Below are 17,558 nucleotides of genomic sequence, written 5' to 3' on the forward strand. Positions count from 1 at the left end.
ATGCACCAATGGCTAAATACTGGTACTGGTACTGTAGCACTACTAATTTCTAAAAAGTTCTTTTTCACAAAGACCTTAAAGAAAAAGTGTAGCACTAGTTCACGCACAATCCCCCCTTTTTTTCGGTCTTTTGAAAAAGAAAGCAATCTCCAAATTTTTAACCACACCACTACACCAGGCAAACGTGCGCTACTGTAGTCACCAGTCGGCAGATCCATCCAGCCTGGTTTGCGCAGCCGCGCCGCGCGGGTCGCCAACTTCTCTGTCGCGGGTCGCGGCGTGCCGAACGGAAACCACTGTGGCAGCCGAGCCCACGGGCCCCGGCCACCCTGTCGAGACTCGAGAGAGCGTCGAGGCAGCTCCGAACGATCTGCCGTTCCCCTGTACGCGCGGGCAACAGGGGGACCCTTCCCACGTCCGTCCCCTGAGATATTTTCCGCTCGCGATCGGCCGTACGCTCCCCATCCGACGCCTCCACTGCCGCCACCGCGTCGCCGGCGCAACCGACGGTTGCCTTTTGAAGACGTGGCCCAGGCGGGTTCGCTTTTCCCTGTTCCTTCCCTCCCTCCCCTCTCCCATCCCCGTCTCCTGGCTGGCTGGCTGACCAGTGACCAGCCCTCTCCCACCTCGCACGCCTGTGGCTGTGGCTCTTGACCATTCCACCACCGGAGTTAATGCCTCCACCTCTCCGTCAGCGCCGCCTCGGCTCGCCGTCTCGCTGTGCGCGGCGTGGGTCGTGGTAGCAGTACCGCGCGTGGTGGTTGGGGCCTTGGGGATGGGCGGAATTGGCGAGGGGAGGTGTGGACATTGAGGGGGGAGCTGTTGTGGCGCGTGTCTCCCTGTCGCCCACAGCTTCTTTTTATTCCTCCGCGCCCGGTTCCGTTCCGGGGAATGGATTCTGGGGAGGAGGGATTCTGAGCCGCGGAGTCAGGGGGGCCACGGGGGACGGAGGAGACGCGACGCCGGCGCCGCCGCGGTTGCTTTGATCCCTTGCCGCCTCGGCTCTCGTTCGTACGTCCTCGTCGTCGTGGCAGTTTGGGTGAGTCCATGCTTACCTGCTCCTGCCATTCCGGCCTTGGATTTTTTTGGCTGTTTCTTCCCACGGTCTAGGAGCGAGAGTTCCTGGTTGCTCGTTGTTCCTTTTTTCCGTGCTTTTATGTGGCGGTAATCCTCAGTGTTTCGCAGCGGTGTGCGTGTTCCTTGCCTAGATTGGCGTGATCCAATTCTAGTCCAACCGAGAGGCGTAGAGGTGCGCGCCGCAGAACACGAGCGTGCGCTTGTTGCTTGCTAAGGTAAATCTATGTTTCACCTTTTGCTTGTTGATGAGTTGCTACTAGATCCATTTGATTGATGTAGTCATTTTTGGGGGCTATGTCTGAAATTGGGAAATCGGGTTAGCATCATGCTTCCTGTTTTCTGAAGAGTTTGTATCGCAAGGTCATGGCATGCGCATGCACCAAGTAGGAGTACCAACTCTTTGTGGTGAAAAACTTCCTATTAAGTTCCACTCCCGCCATATACCCACCGCACTTCGCTAGTTCTAGTGAAATCTCCAGCGCGATTGATCAGCTGGATTTAAAAGTGGAGTTGTATCTAAACAAATCTAATGGAACTTCTAACCCTTTTATGTTTTCCTGATTTACCGGTTTCTGTATCGTTCTTCTGTCAGGACTTAAAAGATCTCGTTATCTCTGATTATGTTATTGTTTGCGTCCTTGACAGAAGAATCTGCAGCCATATTTCCAGGCTCACGGAAAAAACTCATTTACTTGAATCATGTCAGACTTTGTCGGGAGTAGATATGACAAGCAAGAAGATTTTCAAGTTTTGTTGAGCAAGAAAGATCCTGGAGAACCACCTCAGCACAAGCATTACCTGTGGATGGCACACTGGACCAAAGCAAGCAGCAGTGCAGAACCCCGAAACAACAATGTCAGCAATCCTTTGGAGGATATCAACAAGGGCACTACTGCAAAAGATAGTCAGACTTTGCCTTATGAATTCATGAAATCTACAGTTGCTGAACGGCTCATGGTAGGAGTAAGCCGTGGAAGTGCCTCCATGCAGCATGCCCGACAGTTCAATTCTAGTATGTGGGGTATGGCACGCCATGTTTCCAATGAATTGGGACCAAAGAATAGTGAACAGGTTGATGAGTCTTTTGAAAAATCTATGAAGAAGGATGCTGTGAACTTGCGAGCCAGGGCAGTTGTGTCAGAAACATATTCTATTCACAAGCTTTCAGAGTTACCGTTGGATTTTCAGAACCTTGGGAGCTCAGATGATCCAAGTCCAGATTGGAGCCACTTTCCAATGTTCGAAATTAATCGAAAGATTGACAGTATTCTCAACCGTAAACGAAGGTCTGCAGCACTTGGTCCTTTACCTCTGAATCTAAATGTGTCTGCATCCCATGTGATGGCTCTATCGTCACAAGAATACATGATGCACTCACATCAAATAGCTGACGAGAACATGGATACGTGCAAACCTGCAGAAGGCTTTGCATCTCGCATAGACGATCCTGCTGGCCTCAACTCAGATCCTTCAGGGCCAAAGTTAAAAGGACAATTATCGGATACCATGTCATGTTCTTGCAGCAAGGATGACAACAACTCAGCAGATTGTCCAATAGATGAGCAGCATACAAGCCACTATTTTGCAAACTCAAAGCATGAACTACCCTCTGTATCTAACGAAAAGAAGTTCAAGTTTGCAGGAAACAACCACAATCGAATTGTTGCAAGTGAGGCCCACAATCTGAAGACAAGAAGATCTGTTGTCCATAAACAACAAAGTGCTGCAGAGGCAATGTTCTGTGCACCAGTACTTGGTAGTGAGTTTCAGAATGAACCAATAGCTATTTCTACCATCGGCAAGAAGGATGGTGAAAATTTTCATGAGATGTATAAATCTCATGGCAAGGCTGTTTCGTGTTCTTTGTTACCTTATGAGCATCATCGTCATCTCAAAACACAGAGAACGGAATCTGCAGGAAATCTGAAAGTCTGCACGTTACCTGATCAAACTGCAAATAAATTGACAGAAAAGAGTAATGGTGAGCTGCTGACATATGGACCAAAGTCAAAGGAAATGTATACAGGTTCTTGTAACCGAAGAAGGCCCTATTTATTCGAAAAGTTAACGGTTCCTTCCAAATCACAAAGTGCATATCCTAAAAATTCTGTGTCTTCAGGAAAATCTAGCGGCTTTGGAGTTTGTATGTACGGCACCAATATTGGCAGTCGGTTATTCGGAGCACAGAATCAATCTTCAGCTAAGACTGAAACATTGCACAGTGATACTCTTATTGGGTCCAAATCCTCAGCAGGTGAGGTCTAGCATCTATAAATTAGTATCAGCTAAGAGCGTGTTTTAGTATGGCGGCTTGCGTTAAAAGGTGCTTTTTTTTCGTCGAACGCGCAGGAGAACTGCACATCTTTATATATTATATAGAGAATACAAGGTGCTTCTTAGTTATTCAAAACATATATGCTAACAGAGCAGCATCACTGGAATGTTTCATTTAATATATATCTTTTTTTTTGTTGCTGATGGTAGCAGTATCACTCTCAGACTCACATCTGTTTTCCTTTTTCTGGATTGTTGTAGGCATTGCTTCATTGCCGGCACAAAAGGTATCAGAGTTCCATAATCCAATAGCAATCTGATCTCCTGTTTTGCGCATGAAGAGTGTTCCTGGACTATTTATATTGTTCGATAGTATAAAAAACAACATATGGCTTGGAACTGTTTTTGTATTGTTTGGATGGTTTTGGGGAAAAAAAACTTTCCTGAAAAGGTTTATAAACTTGATTGTCAGAAATGCATTTTGATGTGTCATCAACTTTGTTTTCAGTGTTAGTCGATCTTTCCTGTTTATGCTCTTTAGTTAAAATCCTGGAATGTGAATATATTTAGGTTGGTTTGAATATATGCTCACCTACCTGTTGCTTGTTATTCCACATGATAATTATTTCAAGCTGTGCTCATTAGTTATGGGCCCATATCAGTTGATAGATCTATGTTTTTGAAAGTAACTTGATAGATCTATGTACTGATTCTATTATTACCAATAAATGTACTACAGGACTACGGTTGCCCAGACGAAGCAAAAAGTGAGCAGCTGGCAGCTCCGTCCAAGAGACGAGATTCAGGATACAGTAAAGAAGATAGAACCCATAATGTCAATGAAGGTCATGATGTTTCGTCCAAAGCAACCATTGGTAGTAAGCAATCGTGCATGCCCGGAACAGGAATCACGAACCTAGATCTCATACTTTCCCAAATGAGCAGAATGAGAAATCAAATTTCCAGTGGTATAATTCAACCACCAATAGGTGCCGAGCCAAGTGATAGATGGCTCAAGCGCCTACAGCTTGACATATCAGATCCTGACATGCCTGGTTCCAAGAGGCCAAAAGTTGGAGACAGTCCTCCACTCAGGCAAAGAAATCGTTCTTTTGACATGGCACTTCCTTGCAACAGGACTGACACTGGAGCAATCGATCGTGTTAAAGAGGACCAGAGCTTGGATGAAGGGAAAAAAATGCAAGAAACGCAAGAAAGAATCCCAATTCTAGAGAAGAGCGTGAATAGTTGGATAGGAAGATGGTGCCAGGGTGGCACTCCAGTTTTCCATGAAGACCCAGGCCAGGGAAGGCAAGCAACAAAGCCTGGCCGGTTATCCGAAGAACTTGAAGGTCAGTTCCCAAGCATTGCAGCGATGGCGATGATGGGGCGAGCGATGAACAAGCTTCGGCCATGCGAGCATCAGAAGAAGGGGCCATTTGTGGTGTGGAAGACAGATTGACCTCGTGGTTTATTTTTTTGGTTTCTTTCCAAAAAAGAAAATGTAAAGCAACTGGGAATTTTGCCTGGCAGTGCAACTGGGAATTTTGCCTGGCAGTGGTTCATGGTTTATTTTTTTTCTGAAGTGAAAGTAGCTAGGTGTAGTGTCTACTGATGGTGTAATGGTTTAATATACCAACAGTATAATACTATAATGTTTACTGTTTCGTTATGATGATGATGTGTTGAGGCCTCAGCTGAAGGGCATTGTCAAGACGAACATGTGAATTATTCCTGAATAGAAACATTGATCTTCATTTTTCTTTTGATAGGGGAACCATCACGCGCCAACATGTTGTAGAAGTAGAAGTAACTAGAACAACTAATGATGAAGCAAAAAAGAACATATGATGAAATCATAATCCGTGTAATTGGGAGCAATGAACAGCTGAATAGGCGGCTAAGCACTGAACTAGTTTCGGTTGTGGTTGTGTTATGGTAGGCACTACTGCACTAGGAGGGTTATCCTGAGATATATAGATGGCCATAAGGCCCGTGGCCCATCAGCACGACCCACGGACCGCTGTTTTGGCCCGGCCCAGGCGCGGCCCGGCACAGAGGAGAAAGGTAGTCAAGACCAGTGTGCTTCCTTCATCCTTGAGACCTTACTCATGCGGCGACACACCTGACCCACGCACGCCAGTCTAAAGATGTCAACGGGGCCCCGTTCCCCGCGGAGAATTCACCCATTAGGGGACAGGGATGGTATAAATTTTCTCCCCATGGGGAATTAAATGGAGAAAAAATCATCCCCGTCGGGTATGACGGTGACGGGGATGGTATGCATGCCCCCGTCCCCGTTCACCGCGGGGACCCGATGCCTCCCTCTCCCTCACGCCCCTCACGCCCCTGATAGCGGGTAGCGGCGTCCCCCCGACGTCTCTCCCTCTTCCTCCCTCCACTCTCTCTCTCTCTCTCTCTCTCTCTCTCTCTCTCTCTCTCTCTCTCTCTCTATCTCTCTCTCTCTCTCGGGCCTCGGCGGCGCTCCCTTCCCCCAGCCCGACGCCCCCTCCCCTCCCCTCCCCATCTGGCTGCAGCCCCCCCCCCCTCTCCAACCCGGTGGCTGGCGGCGCACCCTCCCCTCCCCTCAGGTGAGGGCTCGTGGCGGCGAGGCCTCCCAGATCAGGAGCACGGCGCCGCGTGCGGATCTCCTCTCCATCCCGGCAGCGCCCCCTCCTCTCCCCATCCCGGCGGTCGGATCCGGAGCACGGCACGGCGCAGCGCGCGACCCGCCTCGCAAACCCTAGCTCTCCCGCTCTCTCCCTCTCCCATGCGCCCCCAAACCCTAGCTCATCGACGACGACGCAGGGAGGCTCTCCCTCCCTCCTGGATCCGACGGGTGGTGTCCTCCTCCTCCCTCCTGAGGCCACCCCTCTCCTTCCTGCGGCGCAGCTCCCTCCGGATCCGGTCGATGGCGCGGCCTCGCCGCCCCTCGATCTCCCTCCTACGGCGCAGCTCCCTCCCGAGCCCGTTGACGGCGCGACAGAGGCCCCTGGAGGCGGAGGCCCTGGCACGGAGGGCGCACCGACAATGGAGGCGGCGGATCTGCGGCGTGGAGGCAAATCCAGCGCGAGGAGCAGATCCAGCAGCGGGGGCCACACGCACCCGATACAGCAAGCGGTGGCGGCGTTGCTCGACCTCCACCGCCTCCACCAGATCCAGCTGCATGGGCTCCACCGATGGTGCCTCCAGGTGTGGATTCGTCGGCGGCGGCGCGTCCAGGTGCGAAAATCCAGGATGGCAGCAGCGTGGGTGTGCAGTTGATGCGGGGATGGGGATCCCCGCGGGGATTAAATCCTCGAGCGGGGACGGGGATGGGGCAGTAACCCCCGACGGGGAATTCCCTGTTGACATCGCGACATGCCACACAGCCTCTTGAGCTTCTTCTTCAGGTCTTTGCTCAACACACTTCCCCAACCTCTGTCCTCCCGAGATCCTCCCGCATCAACCTCCGTCCTCCCGCATAGGAGCCCCATCACCAATTCCTCCACCTTGGACACATGCCTCGATAGGCCGCCTTCTCCGTCTTCCCCATCGGTCTGGGATTACACGATTCGCCGCGGGAAGCAGGCTGACCCATGTGGCCTCCGGCAGTCACGTCGACAACCTGGCAACCGCATATCTGGCGCCCTTTCGGCTTGGATATCAATGATGGAAGAGTGGTGGCCGGCATTTGACCAAGCTGCCGCGGCTGACACGCGGGATTGTGGGCTGAGTCTTTAATCCTGTCCTGATTCCTGAATCCTGAATCTCTGGTCACTATGTGTTTGTTTCAGACTCCGGGTCCGACCGATCTCTCTTCCGATGCCCCCTCTTTATAAAATTTGGGAAAGGATAGATTTTTGCATCTTTGGGGGCAATTTATTTACGAACGACGCTGCTAGCTCCCAGACGTCCGGCGCGTGAGACGCGTCCTGACGCCGGGCCCTCGCACTTAGCAAACCCGTCCGCCCTAGCCGCTTCACTTTTCTTTATCGCCCGACCCTCTTCCTCCAGCCACTTGCTTCTCTTCATCGCCAGACCCCCGCTCCAGCCACTCGCTTCTCTTCACCGCCCCCTCCCCCCTCCGTGGGAATACAACGAAACCCGGTTGCCCCCCCCCCCCCCCCCCGCATCACCCGTTCCCCCACGCTAGATATGTCACATCCTCATCACGCTCTCGTTAGAAATTTTTTTTGCAACATCAAACAAAACACAATGCGAGGTGAAACATCAGAACAAGAGCGACTGCAATAATATAACAAAGCTACTGAAATACGAGATGCAACATAAAAAAATACTAATGCAACAAAGAAAAATTACTTGTTACAACAGCAAACCAAAGCTACTGCGACAACAGAAACAAAGCAGAATGCGAGATGCGACATCTAGAAAAAAAGACTAATGTAACAAAGAAAATTTGCTTGTTGCAACAGTAAACCAAAGCTACTGCAACAGCAGAAACAAAAAGGGCAGTGCGAGATGTAACATGAGAATAAAAAGACTAATGCAACAAAGAAAGACTACTTGTTGCAACAACGAAACAACACTCCTGCAACAACAGAAATAAAAACGCAACTGCGAGAAGCAACATCAGGAAAAAGAAGTCTAATGCAACAAAGAAATATTGTTTGTTGCAACAGCAAAACAAGCCTGCTACAACAGAGCTCGCCGGAACCCTAGCCACCGCCGCGTCCGTCAGATCCAGATCCAGATCCAGAGAAGAAGTAGTAGCAGGAGGAGGAGAGCTCAGATCCAGAGGAGGGAGGAGGGCTCAGATCCAGATCCAGATGAGGAGGGGCAATGCCTCAGATCCAGATCCCTCCGTGACGTACCTTGTTGGAGCCACCACCGTCGTCCTCGTCTCCGGTGGGGTGCGGGAGCCGGGTCACAGGGAGAGTGGGGGTGCATGGAGGTCGCGGAGGCGCGAGGGACGGAGGGAGGAAGGGAGCACAGGCGAGCGGGCGCGCAGCGAGCTCGCGTGCGGAGGGAGGGAGGGAGGCCGCGGAGGGGCGAGGGACAGAGGGACGGAGGGAGAGAGGGAGCTCGCGCGGCGACGAGCGGCGCGGAGAGCGAGTGTGGGAGAGAGTGAGGGCGGGGGAACGGGCGGAGTGTGGGACAGAGCTACTGTAGGGCAGCTGGCGCAGCGGGTGTGCGAGTCGCGAGTGCGGGGCGGTGCATCCGGAAGCCCGGACGCCTGGTCTATAGCATTACCGATTTACGAATCATCCCGCCTTAACCAACACGTCGTGGACGCCTGCCGAGATTAGAATTCAGGGGGTGCGTTTTTCTCTTCACTCATACTCAGAGTTTTCAGAATATATTTAGTATCTGTTTGCATTACATGGTATCTTAGATTGTCGTGATACCAATCTCGTGTTATTTCACTGCGGATTATCTCATAGTTGATCAAGTTTGGGTGACATGGTGATGGGGAATAAGAGAAGGGCTGTAGCATCTGGCGGTGCACATTTCCTGCCGGAGGAGATGATGACAGAGGTGTTCCTACGGCTGCCCGTCAAATCCATTCTTCGCTTTCGGGCCCGTCTGCCGGTCCTGGAATGCAGTGCTTTCTTCTGATGAATTTTGCCGCCTTCACATGGCGAAAGCTGAAGCGGAGTCAGCAACACCTAATCTGTTCTTCACTTCACCAACAACTGGTTTTGACGCCACTGCGGTGTACTCGAGCTCGTCATCAGGCCCCGATGACGGCCTGCTGTTCACTCTTGATGGTGTACGCGGTGGTGACTTCATCCACCTGACGCCTGCACCGTGCCGTGGCCTCACCCTTCTCTACGATCCTTTTGCACCAGCTTACTATGTTTTCAATGCATCCACAAGGGCAGTTACCCGATTGCCCCCGTGCCACAATGCGGCGTATGTGACCGCTGGACTTGGGTTTGATGCCCGTACGAAGAAGTACATGGTGGTGAGGTTATTCCTAGGGGATTATGGTGATAAGCAGCATATTAAGTGTGAGATATACACGCTGGGCGGTGATCATGGGGATGATTGGAAGCCGCCTGCTGCAGGTGTACCCTTCAGATTATGCAGGGCTGCTCAGGCAACTATTAGCCATGCTAGACATGATAAAGTGCTGCCAGTATTTGCAAATGGGTTTCTGCATTGGCTTATCCGTCCCTCATTTGTCGTTGAAAGGCCACGAGCTGCCATCCTATCCTTTTCTGTCACAGATGAGATCTTTGCATGGGTCCAGTCGCCGTTTGAGGTGTCAGGTGTGCACTTGGTGGAGCTTGCTGGCCACTTGTGTATGGTTCGGGACCTTCTTCATGTCGGCATGCTGGAGATATGGAAGCTGAATGACTATGGCTCTGGTGGTTGGTCATTGGAACATCGCATTGATCTGTTGCAGCATGTTAGCAGAGATGATGCATGTCACAGAACCGATCAATTTATAAGAGCACAAGTACAAAAACAATCGCCGAAACGATTAAATTCTCGAACTTGAGCCCATATAAATCCAGTCAACTGAAGTCTCGAAAGATTTCAAACCAACTTGCATACAACCAAGATCACAGTAATTCAACATAACATATCGTACGTTACAACATTTCGCAGACGTTTGCAAATAGATTACATCATCACAGAGTCATCGTTATTACAAAATAAGTCTTGTAAAGTACGCGGAAGCAAATAGTTTAACTTACACACCCGAGTTCAAATACAGATATGGTTCGCTGATCACAACCCGCAAAAGCATTCAGATAAGAGAAGCAGATATCATGCCTATAATCTAGTCTTCATCACCCGTCGGGTGGAGACAATACTTACAGAATTCCTGATATAGAAGGTCATCTGTAACAAGAGGGAATAAACCCTGAGTACGAGAATGTACTCAGCTAGACTTACCCATCGGAAACCAAAACCAATGACACCAAGGATTATGCATAGCTTAATGTAGTGGATCTGGCTGACACTTTCTTTTTGCAGAAAAGCATAAGTAATAAGATCAGCTCTTAACCTGAACTAGCAGTGACTTTTAGCCATTAACCTGTCATCTATATTAGCACATGTACTAAACAATCATTTTATTAGGGCGCAAACATTAATAACCGTATCAGGTATACATTGTGGCAACCTTATCATCATCATTCATTTAACCATATCGTTAAATTAATTGAATCTACGTTGCCGCTCCTCAGTCAAGTTCTCACTATCCGGGAGAGACGGCGATTCGAATCGATTCCTATCCAGCTGGAGGGGTATTCCTAACACAAACCCTGCTTCCCCCGTCAGGGTCGCAAACAAGCCACCTTTGGTACAACTCAGGAGAAAAATAAAAGAAAAGACGTGGGTCCGGGCCACCCTGCATTCTCAGAGAACCACTCTGCCAGGAAGTGCAGGATTTTAAGCACCTGACTCCTCTTGGACTTATGCCAATGGCTCTCCGCACATCCTTACTTCCTCCAAAATGCATCCAACCCCCACGAATCCTGGCCTGAGTTGAGCTACTTGGCTTCGCGGTCGGAACGACTTATCCGGCCAGCTAAGTGTTAGGCTGCGTTCAACATGATATGAGGACGTACAGCGTATCGGTCCTTAAACGACACAGACGGAGTTACTATGTTCAACCTACACAAGACTCCACCCGGTCTTAGTTCATTATTCACATGGTTCTTTTCCACGATAGCAAATATAGCCAACCGTGATCCACCTCATCCTAAAGCTCGCAGGTGATAGGAAATCACCTGACTTCTACCGCACTAAGCATGGCTAAGCATTTAACCCGTTGCTGAACTTAAATAGGATTCTAGTACGATATCTAGACAAGGAAGGACATATAATGCAACAATTGATTCCAACCAATTCCTATACTTAATGCATCATCAACGAATAAAAGATACTCAATGTATTTGTGAAATCATGGGAGGCTTAATATGCTCTGGGGCTTGCCTTTCATGAAAGAGGAAGGCTGGTGGTCAGGGCACTCGGGCAACTCCTCCGCGGCGGCTGCTTCGTCGGCTTCCTGCACCTCGGGCTCCTCCTCCTGGTTGCCTCCCTCAAACTCCAGCAACGTCACTCCCTCCGGCACACCTATTGCATGAATGCGCCAGATAAATATCATGGATGCACATGAACGAAGTCAGGGATGCTTGGGGAATGCACATGTTCACTGTAGTCTGTATATTCCACTTAAGCTCTATTCAAATCACTTTACTTACCAAGTTTATACAACCTAATGTATAATTGCTCATCTTCAGTTAATGACCTAGCACCTGCACCTAAGCATGTTCTCAAGTTAGGCTAGCCCTTAAACAATCAACGAGGGCATGGCAATGAAGCATACACTCAAGCATTTGTATTTTAGCAAATGGGAGACTATATAGCGGTACAGTAAATTAGCCATAACTGAAGATTTATAAATCCAAATGACATGCAACAAGATAATTTGGAAAGCTTATGAAATTATCTATAATTTATTTTCAGACCTCTAAGCATGATTCTAACCTTTACCAGGTCGAATTCCTCAATCAACAGAAACCTGTCTTCACAAGATAGAGAGTAGGCAAAACTGGAACCTAACTTTAAACAGCTATAGTTCCTAAACTACTGGGCCAAATGCCCTTAAATTTTGATAGGAGCTAGATACATAAATTATCCACAACTTTTGTATTCATCATATTCACAGCAAACCAAAATATCATGGGAAATTTTATAAAGTCCCCAGATCTGTCCAGAGGGACATAATGCCAACAAAATAATTATTAACTTATGATGTAAACACATAATTGGACAAAACTAACTCTACTCACTTATTACACATATCACAAGAACACCAGAAAGTAGGATGCTCCTCACCAAAACATTTCTTTTAATATCTTTCATAATTTATTTATTTAATTAGAGGAAATGGTAAACATATATGAAAACTACACCATTAAATCTACAAAAATTACAGTAGATACTACATTCTCTAAGTAGACCCCCATAAAAATTTCACACTATTTGAGCAAGTATCACAGCCTACACAAAAATGATAAGACATAATGGCTTAAAATGACATAATTAGGAAACCTTAGTGAAAAGTATCAAGCAACAGATTTCATATTTTTCCTAGCATATTTAAGGTACTAGGATACTACCCACAAAGTTTCATAGTCATAGGATTTCTAGATAATTTACAAAAATTTACACAAGTATCAATCAATGATAAAAGGAAAATCTATAACTCAAAAACCATACATGCAATGACTCTCAAATTTTTACCAGAGCTTCTACTAAGCAAGAATAGCTTACCCACAAAATTTCATAATTTTTGGATCACATAAACTCAAGATATGATTTAAACTAGTTTGTATGCATTTAAAAACACATTTCAAGTTCCTATTTAATTCATCCAAAATTTCTACATCTTGTGCTCATGTCATATTTTTCTTAAATACTAGACTTCACTGTGAGTCTAACAAAATTTGAATCACACCAGTTAGATCTACACATTTGGAGTTACAAAATTCACAAAACAGCATAAAAATCTGTAAATGTGAACTATCCTACAAACAAACTGTCACTGACGCGTGGGACCCACGTGTCAGCCGGGCCCGTTGGTCAGCGACATAGAATAGGGGAGACGGCACGCGACGGCGCGGTGGTGGTCTAGCTCACCGACGGCGAGGACTCCAGCGACACCAAGGACACCTACGTGCTCTACGTGATGAGGTGAATCGATTGGTGCTACAGGCAAGGTCTATGGTTCAACAGAGGTGGCTCGTCGCGGGTGATGGCGGCACGACAGAGCTCCGGCGCGAGGCACCGATGACGGCGAGCCTCGGCTGCCTCCTCCGAGCTCGGTATGAGCTCCACGAGGTCGCTACGGTGCTACCCAAGCAAAGAGAGGAGGACGAGGAGGTCACGGTGGTGGTTGGCCGCGGCGAGCTCCGCTCCGGCGAGGCGCGGCCATGGATATGGCGACGGAAAAACGGTCACTGGACCTCACCTAAGGCACGGATGGCTCGGCTAGGCTACGGCGCGGCTCGCTCGGAAATGGCGGAGCTCTATTGCTGCGCGCGGTGGAGGCGATGGAAATGAAAATTGGGCTGGCAAGCTGGTCGGGCAGGCGCGTGGGGGTTTCAAGTCGTGGCCTGCGACGCCAGGACGTCTGCGGCGCGTGGCTGCATGGTCAGGCGGCCGGCGACGGGTGGCGCCACGCGGCCGTCGATTTCTGAAATCGACCAGGTACTGTAGCACAACTGAAACTTCGATTCAGTTAACTTTCGACGCCTGACAGCGATGGTTGATGATCATGAAACTCCAAATCCATTCATCAGCAGCGAAAACAGTCAAGATGAAAGTTGTAGAACTATGATAGGGCTACAACAATGCTTTGGAAATCAACAGCTAATTCTCACTGGATCACAAGTTATATCAAGCCAAAGTCGGCTCAAACAAACTGAAATTGCAACTAAGACTTAGAAATATTTTCAAGTGTTGAATCAGCCTTCAATACTGACTTGTGGGTCCTTTTTGAACATGTTGTGCACATTTTCATGACTTAGCTTCTAAACAAAGTTTGTTCCTTATAAAATTTGCTACAACTTCGTTTAGGTTGCTCAGACATGCAAACACTATAAGCTACACTTTTTAAACAGTCAAACAAAAGAGTTCAGGAGTCAAAACAAGTCAAACCACTATTTGAAATCATAATTAGGTAATGTGATCAATATGAACAATGTTCCAAATGACATTCTGGGTGTAACTAAGTTACTTAAGAGAATTATTAGCCACACCACACATTGGTCACATAAGAATCAAGCATTGTATGTACTTAAACAATGAAAAACATATGAAATGTTACATTTGTTTCATAGTCATGTTTCACATGTTTCATGATCTTGTTGCAGGGTATTAACTAGCTTTGTTTCACTAAAGTGAGTTGCAAATGTTGCACTTAAGTGTTGCACACTATTCATCTCATAAAAGAAACAACACACATGAAATATGCAACATGTTGCAATGTTTCAAAATCATGTTTCATGTGATATAAGCTTATGAATGGATAAATGATGCTCATGTTCATGAAATGCAAGTGCAAATGTGGAAGCCAAACACCTGGGGTGTTACAATGTAATTGAGCCTAAGATTGTTAGAGTTATTGGTTCTGTTGGCAGTTGTGGGTCCACGAAGATGATAGTCATTGCTACATCCAAACGCAAGATGATTGTCTATGATCCCGTGTCTCAGACTGTAGAAACTGGCACTGCAATCAGAGAGACCCCTTCGTCTTACCAAGCTGAAAATCTTGCTCTTATCAGCGTCTCCCTATTTCAAGAGAGCCTTGTTCCAGTGCATCAGACAAATGAAGAGAGAGCCCTGTCAGCTCCTTGGCTAAAGCGACAAGGGAGATCTTGCTCTGACTCCCAGCTGACTGTACCATGCGATGCAAACTTGTCTGCAAGCAGTGGCTTAGCTTGATTGAGGATAACAGCTTCATGCACTCTTATCACTCGCATAACAACATGGACAAGAGGCCCAAGAATGCTTGTGGGCAAGGGCATCACTAGGGATCGCATCACTAGAGGATCCGGCTTCAGTTTTACTCCCTGCTCAAAGTTGTTCCAACGTGCTCGTAGACATGATATATGGCTTGGCACAAAGGTGGTTCGCTCCAAGCCTTGCCATGGCATGTGTTAGCCCGCTGGACCCTCAGCTCAGGTGAGTCGACCACTCACTAGTCTTGTCGACCATCGGCTCAGGTGAGTCGTTCACTCACCAGTCTTGCCGACCACGACAAACGTTGTTCGACCACACACTATGGCTAAAGATATAAGAAGTGAGGAAGAACAGAGCATACACACACAGCAGAGACACCAGCGTTGGCCGGAGCTCTGTATAGGAGATGACAAATCTAAACTCTCTCTTTACTGAGTTGTAGTGTTAAACTATTTATACAACTCTATTCATCTAGTCCTAGTACAGCTGCCATGCTGCTACAGTGACTAGATGCGACAGCAGGGCTACCTCTGGCGCCTGGCACTGCTGTGGCTACAGTGCGACATGTGAACTATTCGACGCCTGCCCCTGTAGCTGTTACAGTGCGCAGCAGGGAGCTCTTTTCGGCGCCGCCTTCACCTACTGCACATTCACAAAAGAGATATAGAAGATTATCTAATAATTCTTTTCCTAATCCTTCTGCTACCCTTGAACCCCCTCTATGCCGATCATCTTCTTCAATTCCGTGAGTCGAAGATGGCCGAGCGGCTTGGTGAGGACGTTCACGAGTTGCCGACCAGTTTCGACGAACTCGATGACGATCTGCCCTGCATCGACACAGTCCCTGAGAAAGTAGAACTTCACGTCGATGTGCTTGCTCCGGTCATGGAGACCCGGATTCTTCGCGAGGGCGATGGCGGGCTGGTTGTCCACTATCAGTGCTGGTGGGTGAGCTTCCGCACCGGTCAGCTCGCCCAGCAGCCGGTGCAGCCACACAACTTGGCACGCCGCTGTGGCCACTGCCACGTACTCTGTCTCGCATGTAAATAGAGCCATCACCTTCTGTTTTAGCAACAACCATGAGATTGGAGCCGATCCAAGGAAGACGAGCACGTCAGAGGTGCTCCGTCGTCCGTCAATGTCCCCCGCCATGTCTACATCGCTGAACACAGTGAGCTGCAGCCTGCTTCCATCGGTCTTGGGGAAGACGATCCCTTGATCCACCGTCCCCTTAACGTAGCGCAGCAGCCGCTTCACCGCAACCCAATGATCCTCTCGAGGATCCTCCATGAAGCGACTGATGTAGCCCACGGCGAACGCAATATCCGGCCTCGTGTGGACTAGATAGCATAGACCGCCGACGATGCTCCGGTAGAGTGTTGCATCCACCTTCACTGTGGTACTGGCCTTTGTCAGCTTCAGCCGCTCCTCCATCGAAGTTACGCATGACTTGCACTCAGCCATGCCGCTCCGTTCCAACAGTTTAGAGGCGTACGCGCTCTGACCTAGCGTTAGTGCCTCCTTCCCTTGTCTCACCTCGATGCCGAGGTAGTGGGAGAGCGCCCCGAGATCGCTCATTCGAAAACGAGCCACCATCTCACGCTTGAAGCTATCGATGTCCTCTGCATGCGCGCCGGTGACGATCAAGTCATCCACATACATGCCGCCGCCGAGCTCCTCCTTCCCCATCGCCGCGTGTAGATCGCGTGCTCGGTTGTGCACCGCTGGAACCCAAGCTCGCCCAGCGTGGCATCAAGTTTGGCGTTCCACGCTCGTGGGGCCTATCGCAGCCCGTAGAGCGCCTTGCGCAGTTGGAGCACCTTGTGCTCCACTCCCTTGATGGCGAAACTTGGAGGTTGCCTGACGAAGACTGTCTCCGTCATCTCGCCGTTGAGGAATGCCGATTTTACGTCTAGGTGATGGACGTGCCAGTCCTTTGCTGCTGCCAAGGCTAGTAGCAAACAGACAGACTCCATGCGTGCTATTGGCGCAAAGACTTCCTCGAAGTCGATGTCCTCGTGCTGAACAAAGCCTCGGGCGACGAGGCGCGCCTTGTGCTTGACAATGGCGCTGTGCTCGTCCTGCTTGACCTTGTACACCCACTTCAGGTCGATCGAATGACATCCTGGAGGTGGATCGATGAGCTCCCAAGTCTCGTTTCTCTCGATCGCCTTCATCTCCTGCAGCATCGCCCGTCGCCAATTTCCATCACGCTCTGAAAGGCCCTAATGGCTAGAGGGGGGGTGAATAGCCTATAAAAATTTTCTACAACAACACTTAACAAACCGGTTATATAATTATGAGGCGAAGCAAGTGTTGCGCTAGCTTACTAAAAATATAAGCCACCCACCATAATTCTAGTTTATATAGTTTCTATCCACATAATAGCTATATCACTACACTAAGTTAGTGTGCTCTCAAAGGCTAACTAAAGAGCCACACAAACCAAACTAACAAGCTCTCACAACTAGCTACACTAAAGAGCTTGACAACTAGTTTACGGTAATGTAAAGAGAGTGAGCAAGATGGTTATACCGCCGTGTCGAGGAATGAACCAATCAATCACTAGAATGAATACCAATAAAGACCAATCACCTCAGAATCAAGTGATGAACACAATGATTTTTTACCGAGGTTCACTTGCTTGCCGACAAGCTAGTCCTCGTTGTGGCGATTCACTCACTTGGAGGTTCATGTGCTAATTGGCATCACACGCCAAACCCTCAATAGGGTGCAGCACAACCAACACAAGATGAGGATCACACAAGCCATGAGCAATC

At 48.7% G+C, this 17,558-nt stretch overlaps 2 protein-coding genes and 1 pseudogene across 11 annotated transcripts; 2 read left to right on the forward strand and 1 right to left on the reverse strand.

The window, feature by feature from the left end:
• Nucleotides 1-401: 401 nt before the first annotated feature.
• LOC136511450 (uncharacterized) lies at nucleotides 402-5,026 on the forward strand. Of its 10 annotated transcripts, none has more exons than XM_066505513.1 (5): nucleotides 402-1,039; nucleotides 1,176-1,292; nucleotides 1,723-3,331; nucleotides 3,613-3,638; nucleotides 4,091-5,026. In XM_066505513.1, the coding sequence occupies exons 3-5, from the start codon at nucleotides 1,777-1,779 to the stop codon at nucleotides 4,811-4,813; spliced, it is 2,304 nt and encodes a 767-aa protein (XP_066361610.1). In that variant the 5' UTR covers nucleotides 402-1,039; nucleotides 1,176-1,292; nucleotides 1,723-1,776; the 3' UTR covers nucleotides 4,814-5,026. The 10 variants fall into 10 exon arrangements, with proteins under 10 accessions (XP_066361610.1, XP_066361608.1, XP_066361607.1 ...); XM_066505511.1 differs by having other exon boundaries at nucleotides 1,186-1,292; nucleotides 1,670-3,331; XM_066505510.1 differs by having other exon boundaries at nucleotides 1,186-1,292.
• A 3,698-nt stretch (nucleotides 5,027-8,724) lies between these two features.
• LOC136511231 (F-box protein At3g07870-like) lies at nucleotides 8,725-9,799 on the forward strand (annotated as a pseudogene).
• A 5,550-nt stretch (nucleotides 9,800-15,349) lies between these two features.
• On the reverse strand, nucleotides 15,350-16,374 carry LOC136511232 (uncharacterized mitochondrial protein AtMg00810-like). The gene is made up of 2 exons (XM_066505382.1): nucleotides 15,966-16,374; nucleotides 15,350-15,420 (listed from the first exon to the last, which is right to left on the reverse strand). Exons 1-2 carry the CDS (start codon nucleotides 16,372-16,374, stop codon nucleotides 15,350-15,352), a joined length of 480 nt encoding a protein of 159 aa, XP_066361479.1.
• Between the last annotated feature and the right edge of the window lie 1,184 nt (nucleotides 16,375-17,558).

This window comes from Miscanthus floridulus, chromosome 16, assembly GCF_019320115.1.
Source record: "Miscanthus floridulus cultivar M001 chromosome 16, ASM1932011v1, whole genome shotgun sequence".
NCBI lineage: Eukaryota > Viridiplantae > Streptophyta > Magnoliopsida > Poales > Poaceae > Miscanthus > Miscanthus floridulus.